This window comes from Thalassophryne amazonica, chromosome 9, assembly GCF_902500255.1.
Source record: "Thalassophryne amazonica chromosome 9, fThaAma1.1, whole genome shotgun sequence".
Taxonomy (NCBI): domain Eukaryota; kingdom Metazoa; phylum Chordata; class Actinopteri; order Batrachoidiformes; family Batrachoididae; genus Thalassophryne; species Thalassophryne amazonica.
Genome location: NC_047111.1, coordinates 106,362,823 through 106,386,359, shown reverse-complemented (window position 1 = coordinate 106,386,359; position 23,537 = coordinate 106,362,823). Strand labels below are relative to the sequence as shown.

At 41.9% G+C, this 23,537-nt stretch overlaps 1 protein-coding gene across 2 annotated transcripts in view; it reads right to left on the bottom strand.

Annotated features, from left to right (window-relative positions):
- The window catches only part of nova1 (NOVA alternative splicing regulator 1), a 73,690-nt gene extending 50,695 nt beyond the window's left edge, over positions 1–22,995 (bottom strand). The window contains exons 1-2 of one of the 2 annotated variants that reach the window (XM_034178915.1): positions 22,757–22,995; positions 3,339–3,482 (exon numbers count right to left, since the gene is read on the bottom strand). In XM_034178915.1, coding sequence (XP_034034806.1) covers positions 3,339–3,482; positions 22,757–22,952 — 340 coding nt within the window. In that variant the 5' untranslated portion in view covers positions 22,953–22,995. Of the gene's footprint in view, positions 1–3,338; positions 3,483–6,301; positions 6,769–22,756 lie in introns of those variants that run through there. The other variant, XM_034178917.1, reaches the window with a different exon arrangement.
- Positions 22,996–23,537: the final 542 nt, after the last annotated feature.

The following is a 23,537-nucleotide window of genomic DNA, read 5'->3' as shown; positions in this document are numbered from 1 at the left end:
AAAATCGATTTCTCTTCTGTTATGCAGTGCACTCATAGACTGTGCAGGTATCGGTTCTTCTCGCTCATTCAACTTCAGTCCGGTGTCGCCGATTGAACAGTACCCCCCTAAAAATCTATCTGCCCTGCGTTCACTGCACATGCAACATTTCAGAGCGTCAGCTGCGGTTCACCGATTATCACCTCGTTTCTGCTTCAAACTGCACTCCAGTCATCATCTGTCTCAGCGACAGATACCTGAAGCTTTTATACAACAATTATTTCCACGTAAATTCAGCATTATTTCATAACAGAATACGGGGGAAGCGATCAGAGCGCAGAAGCACGTCTGAGTGTGACGTGCATTGCTGCTACGCCTACGTCATTTTGGACATCAGTACCAACTCACTGATTATCGCCTCATTTTCTGCTTAAAACTGACTTTAGAATGATTCAAGAGGTTTTACTTTGTCATCTGATGGTTAACAATCACATTATTCCCTTTGATCGCTTTGGGTGTAGAGAGTCAGTCTCAGATGTGCTGCTGTGGCCCAAAATGACGCATGCGGAGTGAAGGCAGAGTGGACCAATTTTTAGGGGGGGGCCGTTCGGTCGGCGACACTGGAATGTTCCCACACCAGAGCTGTGAAAATAGGTGCTGAAACCAAGTCCATGTACTCTTCAAAGCTTACTGACTTCAAAACCTTCTGCAGTCGATGTGACTGGCTGTTTACTGCAGTACGCTGTTCACTCGGTGTGTGTGTGTGTGTGTGTGTGTGTGTGTGTGTGTGTGTGTGTGTGTGTGTGTGTGTGTGTGTGTGTGTGTGTGTGTGTGTGTGTGTGTGTGTGTGTGTGTGTGTGTGTGTGTATATGGGCGGAGCTGAGCCCACAGTTCCCACCTTCTGCAGACAGCAGGCCAAGAGGGACAAAAGAAGCCGCGCAAGTTGCTGAATTGTTGGCAACAATAAATGCGTATGTAAAGGGCGATATATCGAGGCCCGCAAAATGATCGTGTTCATCTTTATATATCAAACAATAAGCGGATATATTGATTATCGTGACAGGAATACAAGGACACATTTTGACACTCGGCTACAATCACGGGAACAAACCTACTGACCCTTCAGTTAACAAACAAAGTACTCCGTTGACTCCATACTCACCCCAACTGGAAAAGCTCAGTTCTTCAGGACTACATTTCAACATGTCCGGCCTGTCTTTTCAGTATGGTGCTACCCTCGGTATGTTAATTCACTTCGCTTTGTCAGAGCCTCCATAGGGACACTGAAGGTATTCATCTACAGCAGCGTGCACAGCACAAGGAAATGTTATTATGACTAAAATTAACCCAAACTCTTACAATCACCTGAGCAGTATCACTAACCATCACTCTACCAATGACCAAAAACACTGTGAAAAAATTAATAAATGACTAAATAATAATAATAAACAACTAATGAAAACAAATAAAAAACAAGAGGTATAGATTTTCAGATCTTCACAGAAATATTATTTCTGAGCATACTGCTCACCCAAAGCAAAGTGCCCCTCTCACCTTACTCTAGTGATGTCAAAATGCATAGACAAAGCATCGTTATTTGCAAGTTAAACTGGTAGTAAAACCTTTGAACAGTAATGCACAAAAATCCGCACATATTTCACATATTCATCAGCCAGATGGCTGTGATCACATGACTAAAAACAACAGAGCTGATTTTCTGACTTTAACAAAAGAGACACAAATTTGTCTTATACTCATTATGCTGCGTTCACACCGGGCGCGACGCGAGCGACTGCAGCCACAGGTTGCCATGTAATCCCTATGTAAGGACGCGTTTTGGTGCCAAACCGCACAGCGCGACGCGACGGACGCGAGTGAAGCGATGCGAGTGAAGCGATGCGAGTGAAGCGATGCGAGTGAAACGATTTTGAGTGTTTTGCGCATTTGTGGTGCGATATTGCGTCGCGTCACGTCGCGTTGCCCTCCTCCCCAAGTTCAAAAATCTGAACTTTCTCGTCTTGTCGCGCCGCGATGACCAATCAGGGACTGAATATGTAGTGACGTGGAGATGTCTGGAGTTTGACTGAAGATGTGAACATGTCCTGTATCTGGTAACAGCCTGTGAGCAGGACTTATGTCTCTTTTGTCCTTTATTTCACAATCATGTTTTTGGAGCGAACAGCAGCACCACAGCAGCGGGGAGCGGAGTTTGTTTTTATTTTTATTTTACGTGCGCGCGCGAATCGTCCTGGAGATTATTTTACTTATTAACTACACAGCTGTATAATAAAACAAATGGTGACTGGTTTCTAAACACAATTATGACAGAGTTTTTGGAGCGAGCAGCAGCCCTACTTGCAGCAGCAGGAGCGGAGTTTCTTTGTATTTTTATTTTACGTGCGCGCGAGCGAATCGTCTGTAGAGAATATTTTATTAATTAACTACACAGATGTATAATAAAACAAATGGTGACTGGTTTCTAAACACAATTATGACAGAGTTTTTTGGGGGAACAGCCAGCTGCAGCAAGCAGTGGAGTTTCTTTTTTGTTTTTTTGTTTTTTTTGTTTTTTTTATTGTTTACATGTGCACGCGCGAACGGGACAGTTAATCCTCAGACTGGGTCCCGCAGAGGTGGAAGGACCGCTGAAAGCGGCTGTCACCCAGACACAGCTCCTGCAGCAAATAATGATACTCTCTGTATTGGGAGCTTTCCACAACAACTCGCTCCGTGTGATCAAGGTCTGTCATGTTAGCTTGACTGACAACCGGAGCCGGCGAGCGGAATGGAAGCTCCTCCTATTTGATAATGCACCGGGGCGAATTTTCGCAGCGAAAGTCCACCCAAGCAGAGCGACACACCGGGCGAAGGAGGCGCGTCCGTCACCTGCCGACCCACGCGAATTTGTAGCGTCTGATCGCGCCCGGTGTGAACGCGGCTTTATACTTATTCTATCCCAAACCTCCCAAACACTAAATGTGAAATGCGTGTTGTGCATGTGCACAGAAATTCGTCAAGATTTGCATGAAATATCATGCTTTAAGTTTTGACAACTTCAAGTGGAAATGCTCTTCTGTTGTTGTATCTGTTGTCTTTTGAAGTACGGTGTCTTCAGACGTGACTGCAGCATCAGGCACCTTTAACATCTGTGTGCATGTCTAGACACAATGAAGATGACATTCACTATGTTTGTCATAAGTGGATGATTAAAACTGACCACTTTTTCATTGGAAACCATATGAAAAGGACATGTAAATCTCTTCAGAAAGCATCACCTCTTTCAGTTGGATCATGAGTCAGGCAACTTCTCATAAGCCTTTACATTCACTGATGCTTAATTACGAAATGTTCATTCGTACCTGGGTAGAAGTCTTTGGATTTGGACAGCTTAATGGTGGCACCCGTCTCTTTCTGCAGTTGTACGATGGTCTGGCCGCCCTTGCCAATTATAGAGCCGGCTGCATAGCTGGGGATCAGCACCTTCAGGAAGTACTCACCCTCCTCTGGGGGGGAAGATACACACAGTGTGAAAAAGAGTTCCATTTCGTAAAGTGGCCCTGCACATCATTATATACACCATACTGGTACCCAAGCTTCCGCCCACCTGTACTCCACCTCCGTTAACAAGCACAGTTTCACTCAATGCACAGCTTTGACATATATATGTAGCAACGGAGAAAAAAATCTTGTGTTGCAATTTCTCTGGTGAAGGAAAGGATCCAGAAAGTGATTTTGTCTGTTGGGTAGGAGTCTTTGCAGCATTCAGTGCATTCACATTTTATCAGATTGGTGACATGTTCCGTGTTCTGTCCCAGATTTCTCATAGAGTAAATGATGACCTCCTTTCCAACTTGCAGAGGTCTAATTTTAACTGTTTTCAAGGAGTTTTTTGCAACCTCTGACAGAATACAAAGTCAACTCTGGTGTTACAAGTCATTCTGAATAAAATGAATGTGTGAAAACCAGGTAAATGTGAAGATTACAATATCCATTCATTTTCTATACTTGCTTACTCCAATTAAGGGGACATAGAGGGGCTGGAGCCTATCCCAGCAGTCATAGGGCATGGGGGGTACACCCTGGACAGGACACCAGTCTGTCACAGGGCCAATATATAAAGAGACAATCACATTCACACCAACATGCACACCTACGGTCAATTTAAAGTTTACAATTCACCTAATCTGCTTGTTTTTGTATGCGGGAGGAAGCCAGAGGAACCTGGAGCACCCACGCAAACACGGGAATAACATGCAAACTTCACACAGAAAGGCTCCAGCTGGGAAGGGATCTCATGACCATCGTGCTATGAGGCAACAGTGTTAACCACAAAGCCACTGTTCTGCCCAAGTATACAATGTGTGTTCTGACAAACTTACACACAGGGCACCGTATGTAAACACCCTAACTCATTATCCATGCAGTCCATGAATGCCAATTTGGTGAGATCTTTCATCACAAATAAAAGTTAACAGAGCACATGGGAATCAATCCCACAGATTTCTTGAAAGAGTATATTGCCAAAATGGTCTGAAGCTTCTATATTTGGGAAGGGGATTTTAAATAAAAACCCATTTCTCTGTCAGGAAAGTTTCATTCAATCCTTTCCTATTCAGAATTAATCATCATGAAGGTAGGCAAGAATATCCCAATCACACTGAGTGTTCCAAGCGTACAATAGGCAATCGACTACATACCGAGCTTGGACATTGTTGACCTGATTCCAATTAATCTGAACACGGCAACAATCCATCAAATTTATAGTATTTCTGGATCTGGAGACGCTCTGGCTCTCCAACAAATATTGATGACATCATGATAAACACTTGACAAATGGGTATTCTTACGACATAAACACACCAAAATAATCGTTGCACGATCACTTCGATGACATCATGTCAATTCTTTTCAGCTGCCTCGAGGATGAGATCATTTGCGCAAGCAGGGATGTAAAAAGGAAATGCCCATCACAGTATGACAACACTTCTAATACAACCTAATTTCAAAATGGTAGGCTTCATTTTCAAAGTGGATGTCAAACACAGAGAGTCCGTCATCCTGTCGGCAAAGGGCATCGAATTGTGGGGACTTGTGCAACACGATGGATGGACAGAGGTGGATACCCCTGCCACCGGGAACAACCTGTTGCCTCACTAATACATTCATTAGATTCTGATTTGAATGAACATGGCACTGTGACATGAAGGAATTTCACAGCCTACATGTTATCACTTCTCCTTATTGCATTAATATGCCACTCGTGTTCCATTCAGGCACAATCCTGTTTTTGTGCACAGAACCCAGAACTAATGGCTCTGACAAATTTGTTGTTAATGAAATTTCACTTTTAATTTCCATTAATTATCTGTTGTTGTGGGATATATTCAAGACTTAAATGTCGAAAGCTAGCAAATACTTCATATTAATACCAGGCTAATATGTAATTTTTCAAAAAACACAAGCAAAATAAGGATCAAAACACAACAAATATTACAAACCTAGCTGCAGTAACCATTTCTGATCCTTAGATTTTTAATACTACATTGCTGTCATCGCCCCAATTTTCCTTGCAGTGAAGAACATCAAAATGACCTTGATAAAAAATGAAGATCATTCAATAGTAACATGGATTTCTAACAGCTTTTAAACTCTTATCGCTACACTTAATGCTGTAGCTTCTCAAATAATTTAATTTTAAGGATGCTAATTGCAGAATCTCAAACATCCAAAGACCTGTTGTGGACAGACCAGCCCAAAATCCACTGCGTAACTTTCTGTTTACCATAGTAAACCAAGCAGGGAGGAAGCCACAAAGATTCCCTCCTGTAGTCTCACAACCATATTTGCTGTCATTTGTCAATAATTAATTCTGTCCAAGTGTCTGAGATCACAGTAACAGGTTTTAATGGTGACATGTGGTAGAGTAAACATGGCAATCTGTTGCTGCAATCCACCAGGGAAAGGGAGCAGTGGGGCACATAGGGAAGCTGAGCCAGTGGGGTGTTAGTTCAAACCCCTGCTTGCAGTACTAGAAGAATGGCTTGGAGGAGAGACACAGAAACAGAGCCAAATGTGTTTAGTTAAGTCACTCAAGGGGGGTGGGTCAGGAGGAAATGCCTTGTGACTGTCCTCCCTCCTTCTCACTACCCCTCCAAGTACCCATTCTGCATTTCAATGGACTAACCTGCTGATGACAGCCAGCAAGGACGGTGGAGCAAAAACTACCAATAATGAAGAAATTATCTTCAGATGAATGAAATGGTATGTAGTTTAGCACAATGGATAAATTCAACAAGTCAGACAAAAGGAGTATGGGGCTTACCCATTCTGAGATCTGCTCGTCCAAGTCCTCCGTCAGATCGCCATCAATGCCGGTGCACAATCTCTGAAGCGTATCGTAACGTTAGCCTAGGCATAGGTGCAATTGTAATGTTGAGGAATGCAGCCAGTCGCCCGTTTTCACCGTGGTCTAATTCATCAGTGGGCGCAGAAAAAGAGATTTCACCGCAGCATCCGAGCCATGCTTGCAGCTGGCCAGAGCCTCAATTGTCTGAGAAAATGCTAATGCAGGCTCTCAGTGTTTTCAGTGAAAGACGGCACGCATTGTTCGAGCCTGCATCGGTTTGAAGGTGGTGGTGGGGGGGTGGGGGGGGTCTTCCCTGCCGCATCACCCTTTTCACTGCTCTCATCCATATTCATCGAGTGGCCTGTCCGTCTGCGGCAGCATGGAGGATCGACAACTCGCTTGGCCAATCCGTAGCTTCTTCCATCCACTACGTCATGTCCCCACCTCTCAATGCCGGTCCCAAAAAATTGAATTTTCTTCCCTACTCCGCCTCTTTTGACGCAGCACTATAAAGTACGGTAGTCCATTCACTCACTTTTTTAGTGGAAAGTGACAAAGCTGAAGTGGCTGAGGGTGCAGGCGTGAGCGGTGAATGGGGATGCGTTTTGAGTGACCTTCAGCGGTGGGTGAAAAGGTGTATTGATAACATGAGCAGATGATGAAGGAGGTGGAGGAGGAGTGATCTGAAACAGCGTGCCTTACGCCACATGCCCTCCTCCTTTCTCCCACCCCCAATCCCTTAGACGGCCATGTTTGAGAGGGCGGAGGGGCTCATCAACCATTGCAAATGGCAGTGCCGCAGAATGGTGGAGGGGGGTGATGAAGCCAATCACTACGCCTATAAATCTTACACCGAGAGGCATTTTATGGGAGTGTATGTGTGCAAAGACTGCAATGTGCAAGACGTGTCTGTGTGCAGAAACGGCGGGTCCACCTACATTTAGTAACACTTTCCAGGAAACCCATAAAAACAGAACTCCTTTTCTCTTTGGCTGCTGATTAGTTTCATCCACGTATCAGACGCTACCGCTGTGGCCTGTTTGGTTTCGAATCGAGTGCCTTCCAGAAAATTCTACCATTTACAGAAAGATGCTGTAGAAAACAGACACAGTCTCCCTGTAGACTCTGCTCCCTATCGCTGTCTTCCTTTCTATCGCTCGCTCTCATTTTCTCTTTCAATGCCACCTGGCAAATTCACAGTCCGCTCACGTCACATCACTCTGCAAGGGCACCTGTGTCCTTCCCACCAAAAATAATAATATTAAAAAAAACACAGCTCACATTCCTGTGCCAGACTTTCCATTAGCAACATTACAAGATCATACCTAATCGCTCAGCCACACAACCTTTGGAAGGCACACGCTTGCCAACAACATGGGCTCAGAGTATGGGTAATTAGAAAGTAACATTAATGAAAGATGTTCACTTTGAGGAGAGAAGGGCGATGCTGATAAAAGAAGAGTCATTTCCCCTCATTCAGTGCGGCTGAATTGTCCACAGCTCTAAATACGCATTGAGGGGCTCGGCTTTGAAAGAGCAGAGGCTTTGTTGTAACTGCCAGTCATGTTAATGATCAGTTTGGACGGAATAATGTGATCAATATCAGATGTAGTCAAGGGGTTTTTGATTATAGAGATGGCTGAGGATTATCAGGCTGTCTACCACAACTGTCAGATGAGCTGTGGCACTGCAATGTTACACACATGCAAATAACATGCAGTCTGAGGTAGAAAAATATTTACAAAATAAATCTGATTTTTGAAAGAGTGCCCCCCCAGAAAGTGTGTGCATGGCATTTAGAGTGTGTAGCACTTGCCACCCAACTCGCCACAAACACATCAAACAATGCCATGCAGTTGCCGCAACTCACCAGGGTGTGGCAAGACAACTCACTGCACAGTCTCCCCTTAACTCGCCACGGACACACCACCCCTGTGCCATCTATGTGACAGGCTGGATTTGTTCAGAAACTCAAAATCCATGATAAAATGGAAGAAAACAAGGACAAAGTTGATGAAACACTAGCCAGGAAGCAGCAGACGACGTGCTACGTTAAACGCTACTGAATGCTGCACACACATGGGCAGTCGACGGTATGGGTGGCGAGTGCAGGTGCACACACCTTCTATGTGAGAGTAGCTTAACTGTGCATGTCACAAGAACACATGCAAGAAGATGCTGTCCTTGTGGTACAACTGTGGTACAAATTAATCTCAAAGCCCTGCAATCACAAATTAGATATCTATCAGAAGGAACAGTACATACACGTTTGTGTTTCCCATCAGTAAATCCATGTCTGGAGTTCTAATGGAAATGCTGTTTTGTTTTTAATAATGCTAAGTTGTAAATATACAGAAGACAGCAAAAAAATATAGGGCTTGCAGACATTTATAAGGAGACATAAACGTCCAGTTCAGTTTCAGGCTGCAGGATTTGATGAAAATGTCCTATTTCTGTTATTGTGGGAATACTGTGATTGCCAAATGTGACTGCAATATGACTATATAATTCAGTGGATTTTGTAATGTTACAGTCCAGTCCAATGCAATTCCATTTGTTCCGCAAATCTGATTGTTTACAAAATCCACAATCTGGATAAGATCCAGTGACGCGGACTGACCTGTCTCCCTGACTGATTGGTCCCCCTGCCTTCACTGCACATGTTATTTCTGAGCATCAGCACCGATTATCCGATTATGGCCTCTTTTCTGCTTAAAACTGCACTCCAGTCATCATCTATCTCAGCAACAGATCTCTGAAGCTTTTGTACAACAATCATTTCCACATAAATTCAGCATTATTTCACAATAAAGGGGGGGGGGGGCAATCACACTGCAACACGGCGTATCTGAGTCTGACTCACTAACTGTCTACACCTAAACCAATCAAAGGGAATGTGATTAATGTGGTGCTTTGTATGTTCATCCCATTTATGTTGCATTGCATTTAGAATGGAACAGAAACTTTATTGTCATTGCACATATATGCATACATACAATGAAACTTGTCCTCTGCATTTAACCCATCCTAATTACAGTTAGACACAGTCTAACCACTAGGAGCAGTGGGCAGCCACAGTCCAGTGCCTGGGGACCATTTCCAGATGTTCTCTGCCTTGGTCAGGGGCAGAGAAGCAGCATACCCTAAATAAGCATGTTTCAGCACGTAGTGCTGTGATAGCGCCATGATAACGCCAAGTTGGCGCACGTTTAGGCATGAGTTTGGTCCAAACCTCCAGCCTTCCCACACCTGGTCCCTTTAAAATATGGGTTTTCAATTCACACATTCACAGCAGCATTTAAAGATGTCACATTTTTTTAAATGCAGTCCAAAAATAGACGCTCTAGTCAGTCCTGCGATTGTGCACTGTGCGCCAGGCTGCTGTCCACCTGTATTGCACCAGACCAGCTAGAACTGAACCACGGGTTCCTGGAGAGCCGCCTCTGTGCTCCTCGCTGACACCACAGCTCGCTGAAAGGGGGAAGCTTTTGAAAATTCAAGCTAAAAATTGGTCATTCTAGGGGTACCCAAAGGGCAAAAGCCAGGTACAACAGCCCACGTCCCTTCATCATGTCCAAAAGGCTGGGGAAGTTTGTTGAGTGGGCAATCTCATTCTGGGTTAGCCAGTACAGTGAGGCAGTCGGAGTCCGTGAACATTTTTAAGTAAAGACTTAAAACCTATTTTTATTCTCTTTGTTATGAGTAGTTTTTATTTTATGTTTTATTCTTTTACTTCTGTTTTTAATTAGGTATTTGAAATTTTTTTTATTTATTTATTTTAATTTTTTTTATGTTGAACTGTTCTGTGTGACGCACCTTGAGACAGCTGTTGTTGTAATTTTGCGCTTTATAAGCTGATTAAATTGAAATTGAACAACATTTTATTGAGTCTTAAAGTAAATAAATATGAAATTGGTTACTGGATCCTTAAACTCTGGACATAATAAACTTTACATGGTAGATCCTTGATCTCTGGACATAAACAGAAATAAAATCTGTTAGTTTTTGTCAAAAGCATTTCCTTTCAGACATTATTATTGGCATGAATGTCTTTCCATACCTATGAGCTGAGCTCTTGCAGCTGTGCTGCAGTTCAGGTTCATAAAGAATGCAGGACGTCTCATTTTGGGAGGAAAAAAACGTTTTAGTCGATTGCAGTTTATTGTCTGTATTGCAACGTTTGTAAGAGGTGTCATTTTATTTAAAGCGGTGATTCGTTTTGAAGTTATTAATTCTGAGCGGACTCTGTCTCAGCAGAGAGCCGCGCAGCATTTGAAGCTCGTTTCTCGACTGCAACAAGACAAGAGTCCCAGTTAGTGACTTTAATCCACACAAAAATGACTCATGATATTTTAATGGCTTTCAGAGGGCTTAAGAAGCAGACTTACGGCTTCTGAAGAGCAGCGAATCAAAGAGCCATGAGCCATTGAATTGAAGCATTGCTTCAATTCATGCTTCAAAAACTGGAGTCGCGCTGCAGAAACGATTGATTACAGACGCTGTACTGAAAATCGTAACAGTCAAAAATAAGCGTAACGGTCCAAAATTATAGCGTAACGGGCCATAACGCAAGTTTGCGCTAGCTAGAACCCTGATATATATATAGAGAGAGAGAGAGAGAGAGAGAGAGCGAGAGAGAGCGAGAGAGAGAGAGATACATATATATATATAACATATACAAGTTTGCATTTATAAGGGGGTTCATTACATCATCAACTGTTTTGAAATGATCCAGGTGATATTACCCCTCTGGTGTTAAATCATAATAAAACAAGTGAATGAACTATCACAGTGATTTGATGAATAAATAAAAAAAAAAACTTAAATGACAGCAAAAAATTAGTAAAAGTTACATTATTTTTGGGTTCCTTGTCCTTTTAACCTCTGCATCGCTTGCTGGCCTTTATTTTGGTGTTAAAATAGAAGATAATGAGAGTGAACTAATTGGACAATAGTTATAGCAACTTTGTCTGCCACCTAATGAGTATCAACACCTGCTGGATGGTTCAGGAATGTGGATGCACAACAAAATTGTGAATTCCATATTTAAAGGCAATGTTTGCAGCTTATAGTACCATGTTCAGGCTTAAAATTAAATTTTGTATTCTACACAGAAGTTGATTAATAAGCCATCTGGAGCACATTTCCCTCTGAGGAAAATATAGCCACTTGAAAATTAGATATTGGTTTCAAGTATTGCTTTTTCATCACCACATGATTAACTCTGCAGCATCCAGGTCTTACAAATACACAGGCTGTAATACAAGCATGCCCAGTGCATCCACAGGTCAGTAAAATGGGTGCAGTAAACTGGTAATCCCTTTATTAAAAACAGTTCTAACTAGAATGGCTAGAAGATTTTTACAATTTTTTTTGTGTCTGAAATGCAATTTCACAACATTTAACCATCTGTATCAGCTGGAAAAGGCTACAGCTGTTCATAGAAAAATATCTTAATGTCTCATAGAAGAAAGGACATCGTGTAAGATCTTCAGCATTTCTAGTACTGCTGAAGGAGGACATACGCAGGCTGAATCCTCTTGATGATGCTGACAGGAGCACAATGTTCTTTATGTTCTGTACAAATATTACATTTGTTAGGTGTAGTTATGTTCATCAATGAAGATGTAGTCATGCTGTTAAAGGCAGGATATGATGCTGCCATCACCAAGTGGGATGACACAGGCAGACAAAGCATATGGTGAAGAAACTGACAATTCTCCACAGACATCCAATCCACATAAAATTTTTCAATAAGTGGTCCCTGTGAGCGGCGATTCTTATCAAAAGCTGAAACAAGATGTGTAGTGGTTAACACGGCTGTCATCCTCGCTGCTGCTGCGCTGTATGAAATATTGCTGATGATTAACAAGTATGCAAACATGTTGGTGGTGTTTACTAATTACTCTCATTCCTTCTGCAAAATAAGAACTTGGGACCAAACAGCTAAAACAGCTTCCAGCTTTTCTCCCGACGTATGCACCTAGACCGAGTATCACAATGACAGTATTCCCAATTTTTTCCCAAAGTCTTGTTTGCAAGTACAGAGCTTTTAATTTGAATATACATGTTTTACACAGAGACTAATTATGGGTTTTTTGTGAACAAAATAGTAGCCTGCTTACTGATTATGTACATGTTAATGAGGATTCATAAACTAACTGGAGAAATTATCCATTGTTTATTCCCTGCAATTAGCACAGCATACAAAGGATTAAAGTGACTTTCACACCGAGTGCGCAATTGCGCCGCGCATCGCTCTAAAACCCATTATTTTCAAAGAGAACTGTCACACAAATGGAGCATCTTGGTGCAATGCACAAAAACCGAGCTTGCATGACGCTCTGCCGGGAGCGTGCACTGCCGCTTGACGTCAAACTCACTGTGGTCAAAGTTCAACATATTCCAACTTTTGCCTCTGCGCGCTGTGACATAGCTTTACACATCCAACAGAAACAAGGCATCAGGCCAAAACATGGAAGACAACAGAGTGCAGAAATATGTGCCAGAGGAACATCAGAACTGCTAATTTATGTACAGTAATCTTCTGAAGAAAATCCTTACAAATGATTTTTTTAAACCTCAAGCGAGGTCTAATTTTATTCCGAAAAAAGTTTTGTACCATGAATTTGTCAATATACTGGTCCTGCATTTGTTGATAGAATTTTTGCAAGGATCGGCCGATCCATGCGGCAAGTATAATTCAAACTTTTACGGGGTCACTTATGACCCCGGGAAGATCTATGAGATTTTTGACATTATAGATTCAGATGGTATTGTTATTTGCCAACGCTAATCATTATATTTTACTGTTTTACAAGGAAGCATGGTCAACAGATCCAGAATAGCAACATTTACAGCTGCGCAAGCATTGAGCCTGATTCTTGATGCCCAGAGTGAGGATGAAAAAGATGATGGACAAATATATTACAGAGTAAAATAAATATGAAGACCCCTAAAACAATCATTTATATAGAAGTATTCCAATATAAAGTCAATGGGGTCATAAATAACCCCACTCGGTCACTAAAATAGCTTGGTTGCTTAAGGGGTAAGCATAAATATTTATTAAAAACACAGGATTTGAAGTTTGGAAGTTTTGAAGTGCATCTGTATTTACAAGGTTCTCTGCACAGCAAATGTTGAAATGTTCCTGATGTGGGACAAGTGAAGAAATACATTTCTTAAAATATGAAGAAACACAAAACAGCGCTGTTATTTTCTTTAAGATATGATTACTAGATAGTTTAAAAAAAAAAAATTAAATTGGGAGTTATACAGTATAAAGTTGAGACTGTTCTTGTAGTCACAGCAGTAACAATTAAAAACTAGTGTGTAGATAAAGTAAAATAAAAAATAAAAAAGTAAAAATAAAACAAATATAAAAAAATTAAATAAAAAAATTTAAATAAAATTAAATCAAACAATTTACAAATATAAAACAGCTCGACTGAGTGAGATTCTGCAGCTAAAGGCTAAGCTAACATTAGCTGATAAAACTTGTGTTCAGTGGTGCACTCACATTTTATTTTCAGATTACTCACTCACCTCAGACAAATTTGCAGAAACTCTGTTGCTCATACTGAGTGAGTGTACATATATTCAAAAGTGAAGTATTTCAGATTGAGTGTATCTGCTCGATCACACCAGCTGCTCTCTCTCTCTCTCTCTCTGACTGGGTTTGTGGGTCTATGGACAAGCTGGCCACTTCAGCTCCACCCAGCCTCACTTCGAACAGTCGCTGAAAAAAGCTCCTCTCAGCAGGGTGATGTCCATCACTCATTCTTTTGGTTTTTGCTCCTAATCTTGTGGTTATGACTCGCACACTGAGTGTTTCGCTTTTTCTTGACGCTAATCCATGATGGCGATTGTTGTTCACCAGCCGCTCAAAAAGCCAGATAGTGATGAAGAAGTCTCCGCCCCCTCTGCACATCCAGACACGTTGTTGCTACATCCACTTATTCAAAAAACGCGAGCAGATGTGGCAGAATGATCAGTGAGTGAGTGGGTCTGTAAAATTTCCCAAAGTAATTCTGTAAAAACTACTGTGTATTCACTCTGAAATTTTGGGGTACTGCTGGATACAGGTGAGGACATCTTTTATGAGGCAAAATAAAACAAAGGCAGACAGGCTTATCAAGTTGCCTGTGTAGCACAATTGGCCACTCCCAATAATTCAAGTTGCCCATACATGGGAAGTAGGTCCATATAAATTATTTATTTGGTTATTTGGCTCTTGCTTGCCTCTACTGGTGGTTGGCTCTCACTGCGGTATTGTATCACTTCCTGTTCCGGAGCACAGCGGTGTTTTGCTGTATCTGTTAGCTGTTTCATCTGCGCAGTTAGATTGGCAGATTGATCTAGTTACCTAGATAACGATTTGCTTCACAGTGTAATCTTCACATGCCTTAACTAAAGCACTCCCTCTGCTGAATCACCTCTAAATTATTTACACATTATTCACTTTGTGTGTCTTTAGGAATCCGCTAGCTTAGCGCAGCTACTAGCTCTTAGCCGGTTTAGCATGGCGGCTTCTCCTGTCTCTCCCGCACTTTTCTGCTCTGGGTGTGAAATGTTTAGTTATTCCTCTGCCTCCTTTAGCAGTAATGGTACTTGTAATAAGTGTAGCTTATTCATAGCTTTGGAGGCCAGGCTGGGCGAATTGGAGACTCGGCTCCGCACCGTGGAAAATTCTACAGCTAGCCAGGCCCCTGTAGTCGGTGCGGACCAAGGTAGCTTAGCCGCCGTTAGTTAGTTTCCCACTGAAGGAAATTTGAAACTGCTGGCTAAGGCTAAGCGTAAATTTGGTAAGATTGTAATTCACGTCGGCAGTAATGACACCCGGTTACGCCAATCGGAGGTCACTAAAATCAACATTGAATCGGTGTGTAACTTTGCAAAAACAATGTCGGACTCTGTAGTTTTCTCTGGGCCCCTCCCCAATCGGACCGGGAGTGACATGTTTAGCCGCATGTTCTCCTTGAATTGCTGTCTGTCTGAGTGGTGTCCAAAAAATGAGGTGGGCTTCATAGATAATTGACAAAGCTTCTGGGGAAAACCTGGTCTTGTTAGGAGAGACGGCATCCATCCCACTTTGGATGGAGCAGCTCTCATTTCTAGAAATCTGGCCAATTTTCTTAAATCCTCCAAACCGTGACTATCCAGGGTTGGGACCAGGAAGCAGAGTTGTAGTCTTACACACCTCTCTGCAGCTTCTCTCCCCCTGCCATCTCCTCATTACCCCATCCCCGTAGAGACGGTGCCTGCTCCCAGACCACCAATAACCAGCAAAAATCTACTTAAGTATAAAAATTCAAAAAGAAAAAATAATATAGCACCTTCAACTGCACCACAGACTAAAACAGTTAAATGTGGTCTATTAAACATTAGGTCTCTCTCTTCTAAGTCCCTGTTAGTAAATGATATAATAATTGATCAACATATTGATTTATTCTGCCTTACAGAAACCTGGTTACAGCAGGATGAATATGTTAGTTTAAATGAGTCAACACCCCCGAGTCACACTAACTGCCAGAATGCTCGTAGCATGGGCCGAGGCGGAGGATTAGCAGCAATCTTCCATTCCAGCTTATTAATTAATCAAAAACCCAGACAGAGCTTTAATTCATTTGAAAGCTTGACTCTTAGTCTTGTCCATCCAAATTAGAAGTCCCAAAAAACAGTTTTATTTGTTATTATCTATCGTCCACCTGGTCGTTACTGTGAGTTTCTCTGTGAATTTTCAGACCTTTTGTCTGACTTAGTGCTTAGCTCAGATAAGATAATTATAGTGGGCAATTTTAACATCCACACAGATGCTGAGAATGACAGCCTCAACACTGCATTTAATCTATTATTAGACTCAATTGGCTTTGCTCAAAATGTAAATGAGTCCACCCACCACTTTAATCATATCTTAGATCTTGTTCTGACTTATGGTATGGAAATTGAAGACTTAACAGTATTCCCTGAAAACTCCCTTCTGTCTGATCATTTCTTAATAACATTTACATTTACTCTGATGGACTACCCAGCAGTGGGGAATAAGTTTCATTACACTAGAAGTCTTTCAGAAAGCGCTGTAACTAGGTTTAAGGATATGATTCCTTCTTTATGTTCTCTAATGCCATATACCAACACAGTGCAGAGTAGCTACCTAAACTCTGTAAGTGAGATAGAGTATCTCGTCAATAGTTTTACATCCTCATTGAAGACAACTTTGGATGCTGTAGCTCCTCTGAAAAAGAGAGCTTTAAATCAGAAGTGCCTGACTCCGTGGTATAACTCACAAACTCGCAGCTTAAAGCAGATAACCCGTAAGTTGGAGAGGAAATGGCGTCTCACTAATTTAGAAGATCTTCACTTAACCTGGAAAAAGAGTCTGTTGCTCTATAAAAAAAGCCCTCCGTAAAGCTAGGACATCTTACTACTCATCACTAATTGAAGAAAATAAGAACAACCCCAGGTTTCTTTTCAGCACTGTAGCCAGGCTGACAAAGAGTCAGAGCTCTATTGAGCCGAGTATTCCTTTAACTTTAACTAGTAATGACTTCATGACTATCTTTGCTAATAAAATTTTAACTATTAGAGAAAAAATTACACATAACCATCCCAAAGACGTATCGTTATCTTTGACTGCTTTCAGTGATGCCGGTATTTGGTTAGACTCTTTCTCTCAGATTGTTCTGTCTGAGTTATTTTCATTAGTTACTTCATCCAAACCATCAACATGTCTATTAGACCCCATTCCTACCAGACTGCTCAAGGAAGCCCTACCATTATTTAATGCTTCGATCTTAAATATGATCAATCTATCTTTATTAGTTGGCTATGTACCACAGGCTTTTAAGGTGGCAGTAATTAAACCATTACTTAAAAAGCCATCACTTGACCCAGCTAACTTAGCTAATTATAGGCCAATCTCCAACCTTCCTTTTCTCTCAAAAATTCTTGAAAGGGTAGTTGTAAAACAGCTAACTGATCATCTGCAGAGGAATGGTCTATTTGAAGAGTTTCAGTCAGGTTTTATAATTCATCATAGTACAGAAACAGCATTAGTGAAGGTTACAAATGATCTTCTTATGGCCTCAGACAGTGGACTCATCTCTGTGCTTGTTCTGTTAGACCTCAGTGCTGCTTTTGATACTGCTGACCATAAAATTTTATTACAGAGATTAGAGCATGCCATAGGTATTAAAGGCACTGCGCTGCGGTGGTTTGAATCATATTTATCTAATAGATTACAATTTGTTCATGTAAATGGGGAATCTTCTTCACAGACTAAGGTTAATTATGGAGTTCCACAAGGTTCTGTGCTAGGACCAATTTTATTCACTTTATACATGCTTCCCTTAGGCAGTATTATTAGACGGCATTGCTTAAATTTTCATTGTTACGCAGATGATACCCAGCTTTATCTATCCATGAAGCCAGAGGACACAAACCAATTAGCTAAACTGCAGGATTGTCTTACAGACATAAAGACATGGATGACCTCTAATTTCCTGCTTTTAAACTCAGATAAAACTGAAGTTATTGTACTTGGCCCCACAAATCTTAGAAACATGGTGTCTAACCAGATCCTTACTCTGGATGGCATTACCCTGACCTCTAGTAATACTGTGAGAAATCTTGGAGTCGTTTTTGATCAGGATATGTCATTCAAAGCGCATATTAAACAAATATGTAGGACTGCTTTTTTGCATTTACGCAATATCTCTAAAATTAGAAAGGTCTTGTCTCAGAGTGATGCTGAAAAACTAATTCATGCATTTATTTCCTCTAGGCTGGACTATTGTAATTCATTATTATCAGGTTGTCCTAAAAGGTCCCTGAAAAGCCTTCAGTTAATTCAAAATGCTGCAGCTAGAGTACTAACGGGGACTAGAAGGAGAGAGCATATCTCACCCATATTGGCCTCTCTTCATTGGCTTCCTGTTAATTCTAGAATAGAATTTAAAAATCTTCTTCTTACTTATAAGGTTTTGAATAATCAGGTCCCATCTTATCTTAGGGACGTCATAGTACCATATCACCCCAATATAGCGCTTCGCTCTCAGACTGCAGGCTTACTTGTAGTTCCTAGGGTTTGTAAGAGTAGAATGGGAGGCAGAGCCTTCAGCTTTCAGGCTCCTCTCCTGTGGAACCAGCTCCCAATTCAGATCAGGGAGACAGACACCCTCTCTACTTTTAAGATTAGGCTTAAAACTTTCCTTTTTGCTAAAGCTTATAGTTAGGGCTGGATCAGGTGACCCTGAACCATCCCTTAGTTATGCTGCTATAGACTTAGACTGCTGAGGGGTTCCCATGATGCACTGAGTGTTTCTTTCTCTTTTTGCTCCGTATGCACTACTCTGCATTTAATCATTAGTGATTGATCTCTGCTCCCCTCCACAGCATGTCTTTTTCCTGGTTCACTCCCTCAGCCCCAACCAGTCCCAGCAGAAGACTGCCCCTCCCTGAGCCTGGTTCTGCTGGAGGTTTCTTCCTGTTAAAATGGAGTTTTTCCTTCCCACTGTCGCCAAGTGCTTGCTCACAGGGGGTCGTTTTGATCGTTGGGGTTTTTCCGTAATTATTGTATGGCTTTGCCTTGCAATATGGGGCGCCTTGGGGCAACTGTTTGTTGTGATTTGGCGCTATATAAATAAAATTGATTGATTGATTGATAAAAGTCATAATTTGATATGGCTCATGGACCTAGAAGCGTATCACTTACATAGTGAGGAAATGTAAGTTATGATATTTTGGCTATGTGACACACTTCCTGGGCATGAAGCACCATGCAGATTGCTGAGGTCCACATCAACTGGAAAAAGCCAAGGGAACGCCCAACTTTCACCTGGCTGTGGCAGATAAATGGCTCCTTTTGACAGGTAGAGATTGGAGGTAGGACTGTCTATTTATCTCCCTGAGTGGTTGCCATTCAGGAACTAGAGTGGCTCCATTATGTAAAGGATGCAGTGATGCATGGCATCGTTGCATGCTCCTAAACGTGATCCATGTACCAGTTCCAAAAAATGTCAGGGGTTATCTATTAGTGGCGGAAGAGGGAGCAAGTCCATCACTCAGTAGTTTGAAACCTAACTGCTTTGATCTCAAAAGTTTGAAGTGATTCTTAATAATACGAGTAATTGAATGAGAATGCCTTTTCAAATTTAACAAACTAGTACATATAGTCTATTCACTCCTTTAACATTCCTGTCCCATTTCACATATTGTCCATCTTAAACAGTACTGTTTAACCCTACATTTACACACGTAATAAATTGGAATTTTTTGTTGTGTCACATTGCAGCAGATTGAATATTTTAAACAAGTGACATTTTCTAAGGCATAGAATACTAGTAATGCTCTATTCTCTGGCTTACCGCAGTCCAGGATCAGGGGTCTTCAATTGGTTCAGAATGCTGCTGCCAGACTTTTGACACGGAGCAGAAAGTTTGACCACATTACGCCAATCTTGGCGTCCCTGCACTGGCTTCCTGTTTCTGCAAGATCAGATTTTAAAGTACTGATTTTAGTTTATAAAATTGTTCATGGACTTGCACCTCCCTATCTGGCTGACTTGATAAGCCCCTATGTACCGGCTTGGGCCCTGCGTTCTCAGGGTGCAGAACTTCTGTGTGTTCCCAGGGTGAATAAAAAGTCTGCCGGTCACAGAGCTTTTTCCTATCGTGCCCCAGCTCTGTGGAACGATCTGCCGGCACACATTCGGCAGTCTGACACTGTGGAGACCTTTAAATCACGTTTAAAGACTCATTTATTTTCCGTTTTATCATTATTGTTATGATGTGTTTTTAATCTTGTATTCTTTTACTGCTGTTTTTCTTTTATGGTCGTTTTTATTGTTTTAAATTTTTAATTGTTTTTTATGTTGTGAAGCGCCTTGAGACGATTTTGTCGTGAATTGGCGCTATATAAATTAATAAATTTGAAATTTGAATACTAATGAATTATTGTTAATCAGACTTCTTGACGGGATTGAGCTGTACACCCCAAGTACCAATAGTTGAGACAGTCTAAAAGTTTGCATTACTACATCACAAAAAGGCTAATAGAGATACTAATAAGATACGGATATTTGACTTGTGCCACAACCTAGAAATTAAATTTCTTTGACAAGAATCTAGAGATTGTAAGTGGTGATGATTGTTTGTCCTACAAATGAAACAGGATGATTAAAAAAAATCTGCTTTACTTTATGTTTTGTGCACCTGGAGATTTGTCAGCCTACTTTACTACCAAACCAGAATGCCGCGCTTATTGTTATTATCATTTTATTATTATTATTACCTCAGCCAGCGTAATAATAGCCAAGGAGGATATATATATAGTAATGCACTGTCAGTGTGTGCACACATCAGTCACACTTGTGTTCTTGTGCCCATGATAACTTGAAAACACTGGATTTTCACCTAATTTGAACTGGACATCCAAAATGAGTGTATTTCATACAAATTTGAGTTTTAGCGTGATTGGGTTTCACCACAGGCGGTATTGGTTGTCACAAAGACCTTATGAGGCACATATCTCAGTGGATAAAGAGCTGGCCTGCACTGTCACCCTGGGTTTGATTCCCAATCATGCTACCTGTGTGTATTTGTACAAGACACCTAATCTGCATCGTCTCAGTCCACCCAGCTGTAAATGGGTACCAGCCTTGGCTGGGAAAGTATCCTGTGTAAAACTGCCATACATATACCTGCATATACTGGATTCGGGTGGACCAGCAAATTTTGTCCGTTATAATCTGGCCAAGTGGTTAATGCGCTTGGTTTCAGTTCAGAAGGTTCCAGGTTCAAATCCCACCCCTGCCACATTTCTCCATGTAATGTGGCAGGGGTGCCTTGGGGCAACTGTTTGTTGTGATTTGGCGCTATATAAATAAAATTGATTGATTGATTGATTGTAATGTGGAGTTGCGTCAGGAAGTGCATCCGGCATAAAACCTGTGCCAGTTCAATATGCAGATCCACCTTGGATTTGCTGTGGCGACCCCGAGTGCAAACAAGGGAGCAGCCGAAGGGACTTACTATAATCGAAATCCATTGTATATATAAAATGGCCAAAATCAGTTATACGATTTCTCACAGGAAGTACATGTTCTTGGCTCCTACAACAACTTAATTTCCTTCCAGGGATTAATAGACTAACCAACTTCAGGCAGAATGTTCAGGATATGAAATATCTTCAAGCCAACTGTTTAACATTTAATTTTGGAAGTGGCTATTCGCACGGCCGCCGTGTCCATAACTGTCATTTGGCTATTCATACGGCAAGACTCTGGTACGTATATTCGCACGGCAAGAGTCTGGTGGCAAAACTTAGAACTACTTATGGACGCGTTATGGACACGGTCGGCCTTTTGCCACCAGAGTCTTGCCGTGCGAATACTGAAATGAGAGTTATGGACATGGCTGAATAAAAAAAATCATCAAAATCGAAAAATATTAAAGGTGTTAAGACATCTTGAATGCAGTATGTTTGTTTATACAAGTAGTTCCAAGTTTTGCCACCAGTCTTGCCGTGCGAATAGTGAAATGTGGACATGGCCAAATAAATAATCATCAAAACCGAAAAGTATTAAAGGAGTTATGACATCTTGAATGAAGTATGTTTGTTTATACAAGTAGTTCCAAGTTTTACCACCAGAGTCTTGCCGTGCAAATAGCCAAATGAGAGTTATAGACACGGCCACCTTGCGAATAGCCACGGCCTTTAATTTTATATTCTCCCAATTTTATTGAAACGTTCTGTATTTTATTACCTGTCTGAAGAAGCACAGAAAACGTACCATGACCTTAAAACCATAATTTGTACCAAACCATGAGGGAGTACCACCGTTGTTGTACCCGTCCCCCCTTTTCTACACTCAGGTCTACCCACTCCAGATTTAGTTCATTGTTCTCTTCCATGAAACGCTGCTGTGACTCTGTAACCGTTAGTCAAAATCTTATGCAAATTAAGTGAACCAGATGAACAAACCTTTGACAAAGAAGACTCACATTTTAGATAACACCTCATCCTGCACTACTACACAGAGTATCAGGCTGTATATCAGTTTTGTCTTTTAAAGGCTTCCTCGCCAAAAAAGTCCTCTTTTCTTTAATTCAAACACTTCAAACCACCCAGATGTGCATCAACTCGGTGACAGGGTTCAAAACCCAAAGTGACCCGGGCTCAGGGGCACACGGACTTGTCATTTCGGTGTGAATATGAGGCCTATGAAGTAACAACCGCATACACCCCAGGAACGGCGTGGAAGTGCCAAGTGCACAGCAGGTGCTGCAACCTAAAAAGCTTTCATGCTGCAGAGGGTTTGTGTTGCATGCAGAGGATGGCAAGTACCAGAGCCGGTGCACGCGAAATCAAACAGATCGTCCGACTTCAAGCCGCGGAGGAGACCAGGAGGTGCAGGATCTCCCCTCTTACCTCCAATGTTGGTGCGTTTGGTACAGCCGGCCTCCTCAGCCGGGGTTTCCAACGGTCGCTTGCGGGAGTCCGCGTTGTCAGCCTCCATGTGGGGCTGCTGCAGGCTGTGGAGGTTCGGGTTCGAGTAGATCCCGTTGTGGTCCACCGCCGCCGCCGCGGCTGCAGCTGTTCCTCCACCACCACCGGCCATCATCATCTTTCCCACCGCCGAGCTGTAAATAAATTAGCGCTATTCTCCCTCAGTCCCGCGGCGCTCTCAAAAACCACGTACCCCGATATGAACCGCGATACGAACAAGTTTTTAGGGCTCCTCAAAAAAAAAAAAAAAAAAAAAATCAGACAACACCGGGACTGGGGGGGTGTCCTCGTCCCTCACTGAGCTAAATATAAAAATCCCATTGAGTGAAAGGCGCTGGAGCTCCGACTGCTTATTGTAACGTTGAGGCGCGAAAAACACGGCGAATTAAAATAAAGCAGTAAAACAAATCGCCATTAAAATGAAGGCGGCGCAGGAACAAAAATGTTATGGAGTCTTCACGCCATGTTTCCCGAGGAAGTCTTCAGTGTGTTAAGTGCAGCTGTTATTTTGTTGTCTTTGTAGTGCATCGGGGGGGGAATATATAGTTGCGGAGGTCCACAGAGGACCACAGTGCCACTGACCGGCCGAACGACGAGGCCAGCGAAAACAAATCCACAGGCATCCAGTCCCAAGAGCACGGCCTTTGAATTTTTATTTATTTTAATAATTCATTTGACCGTGAACTATAGTTTTAAACTGAAC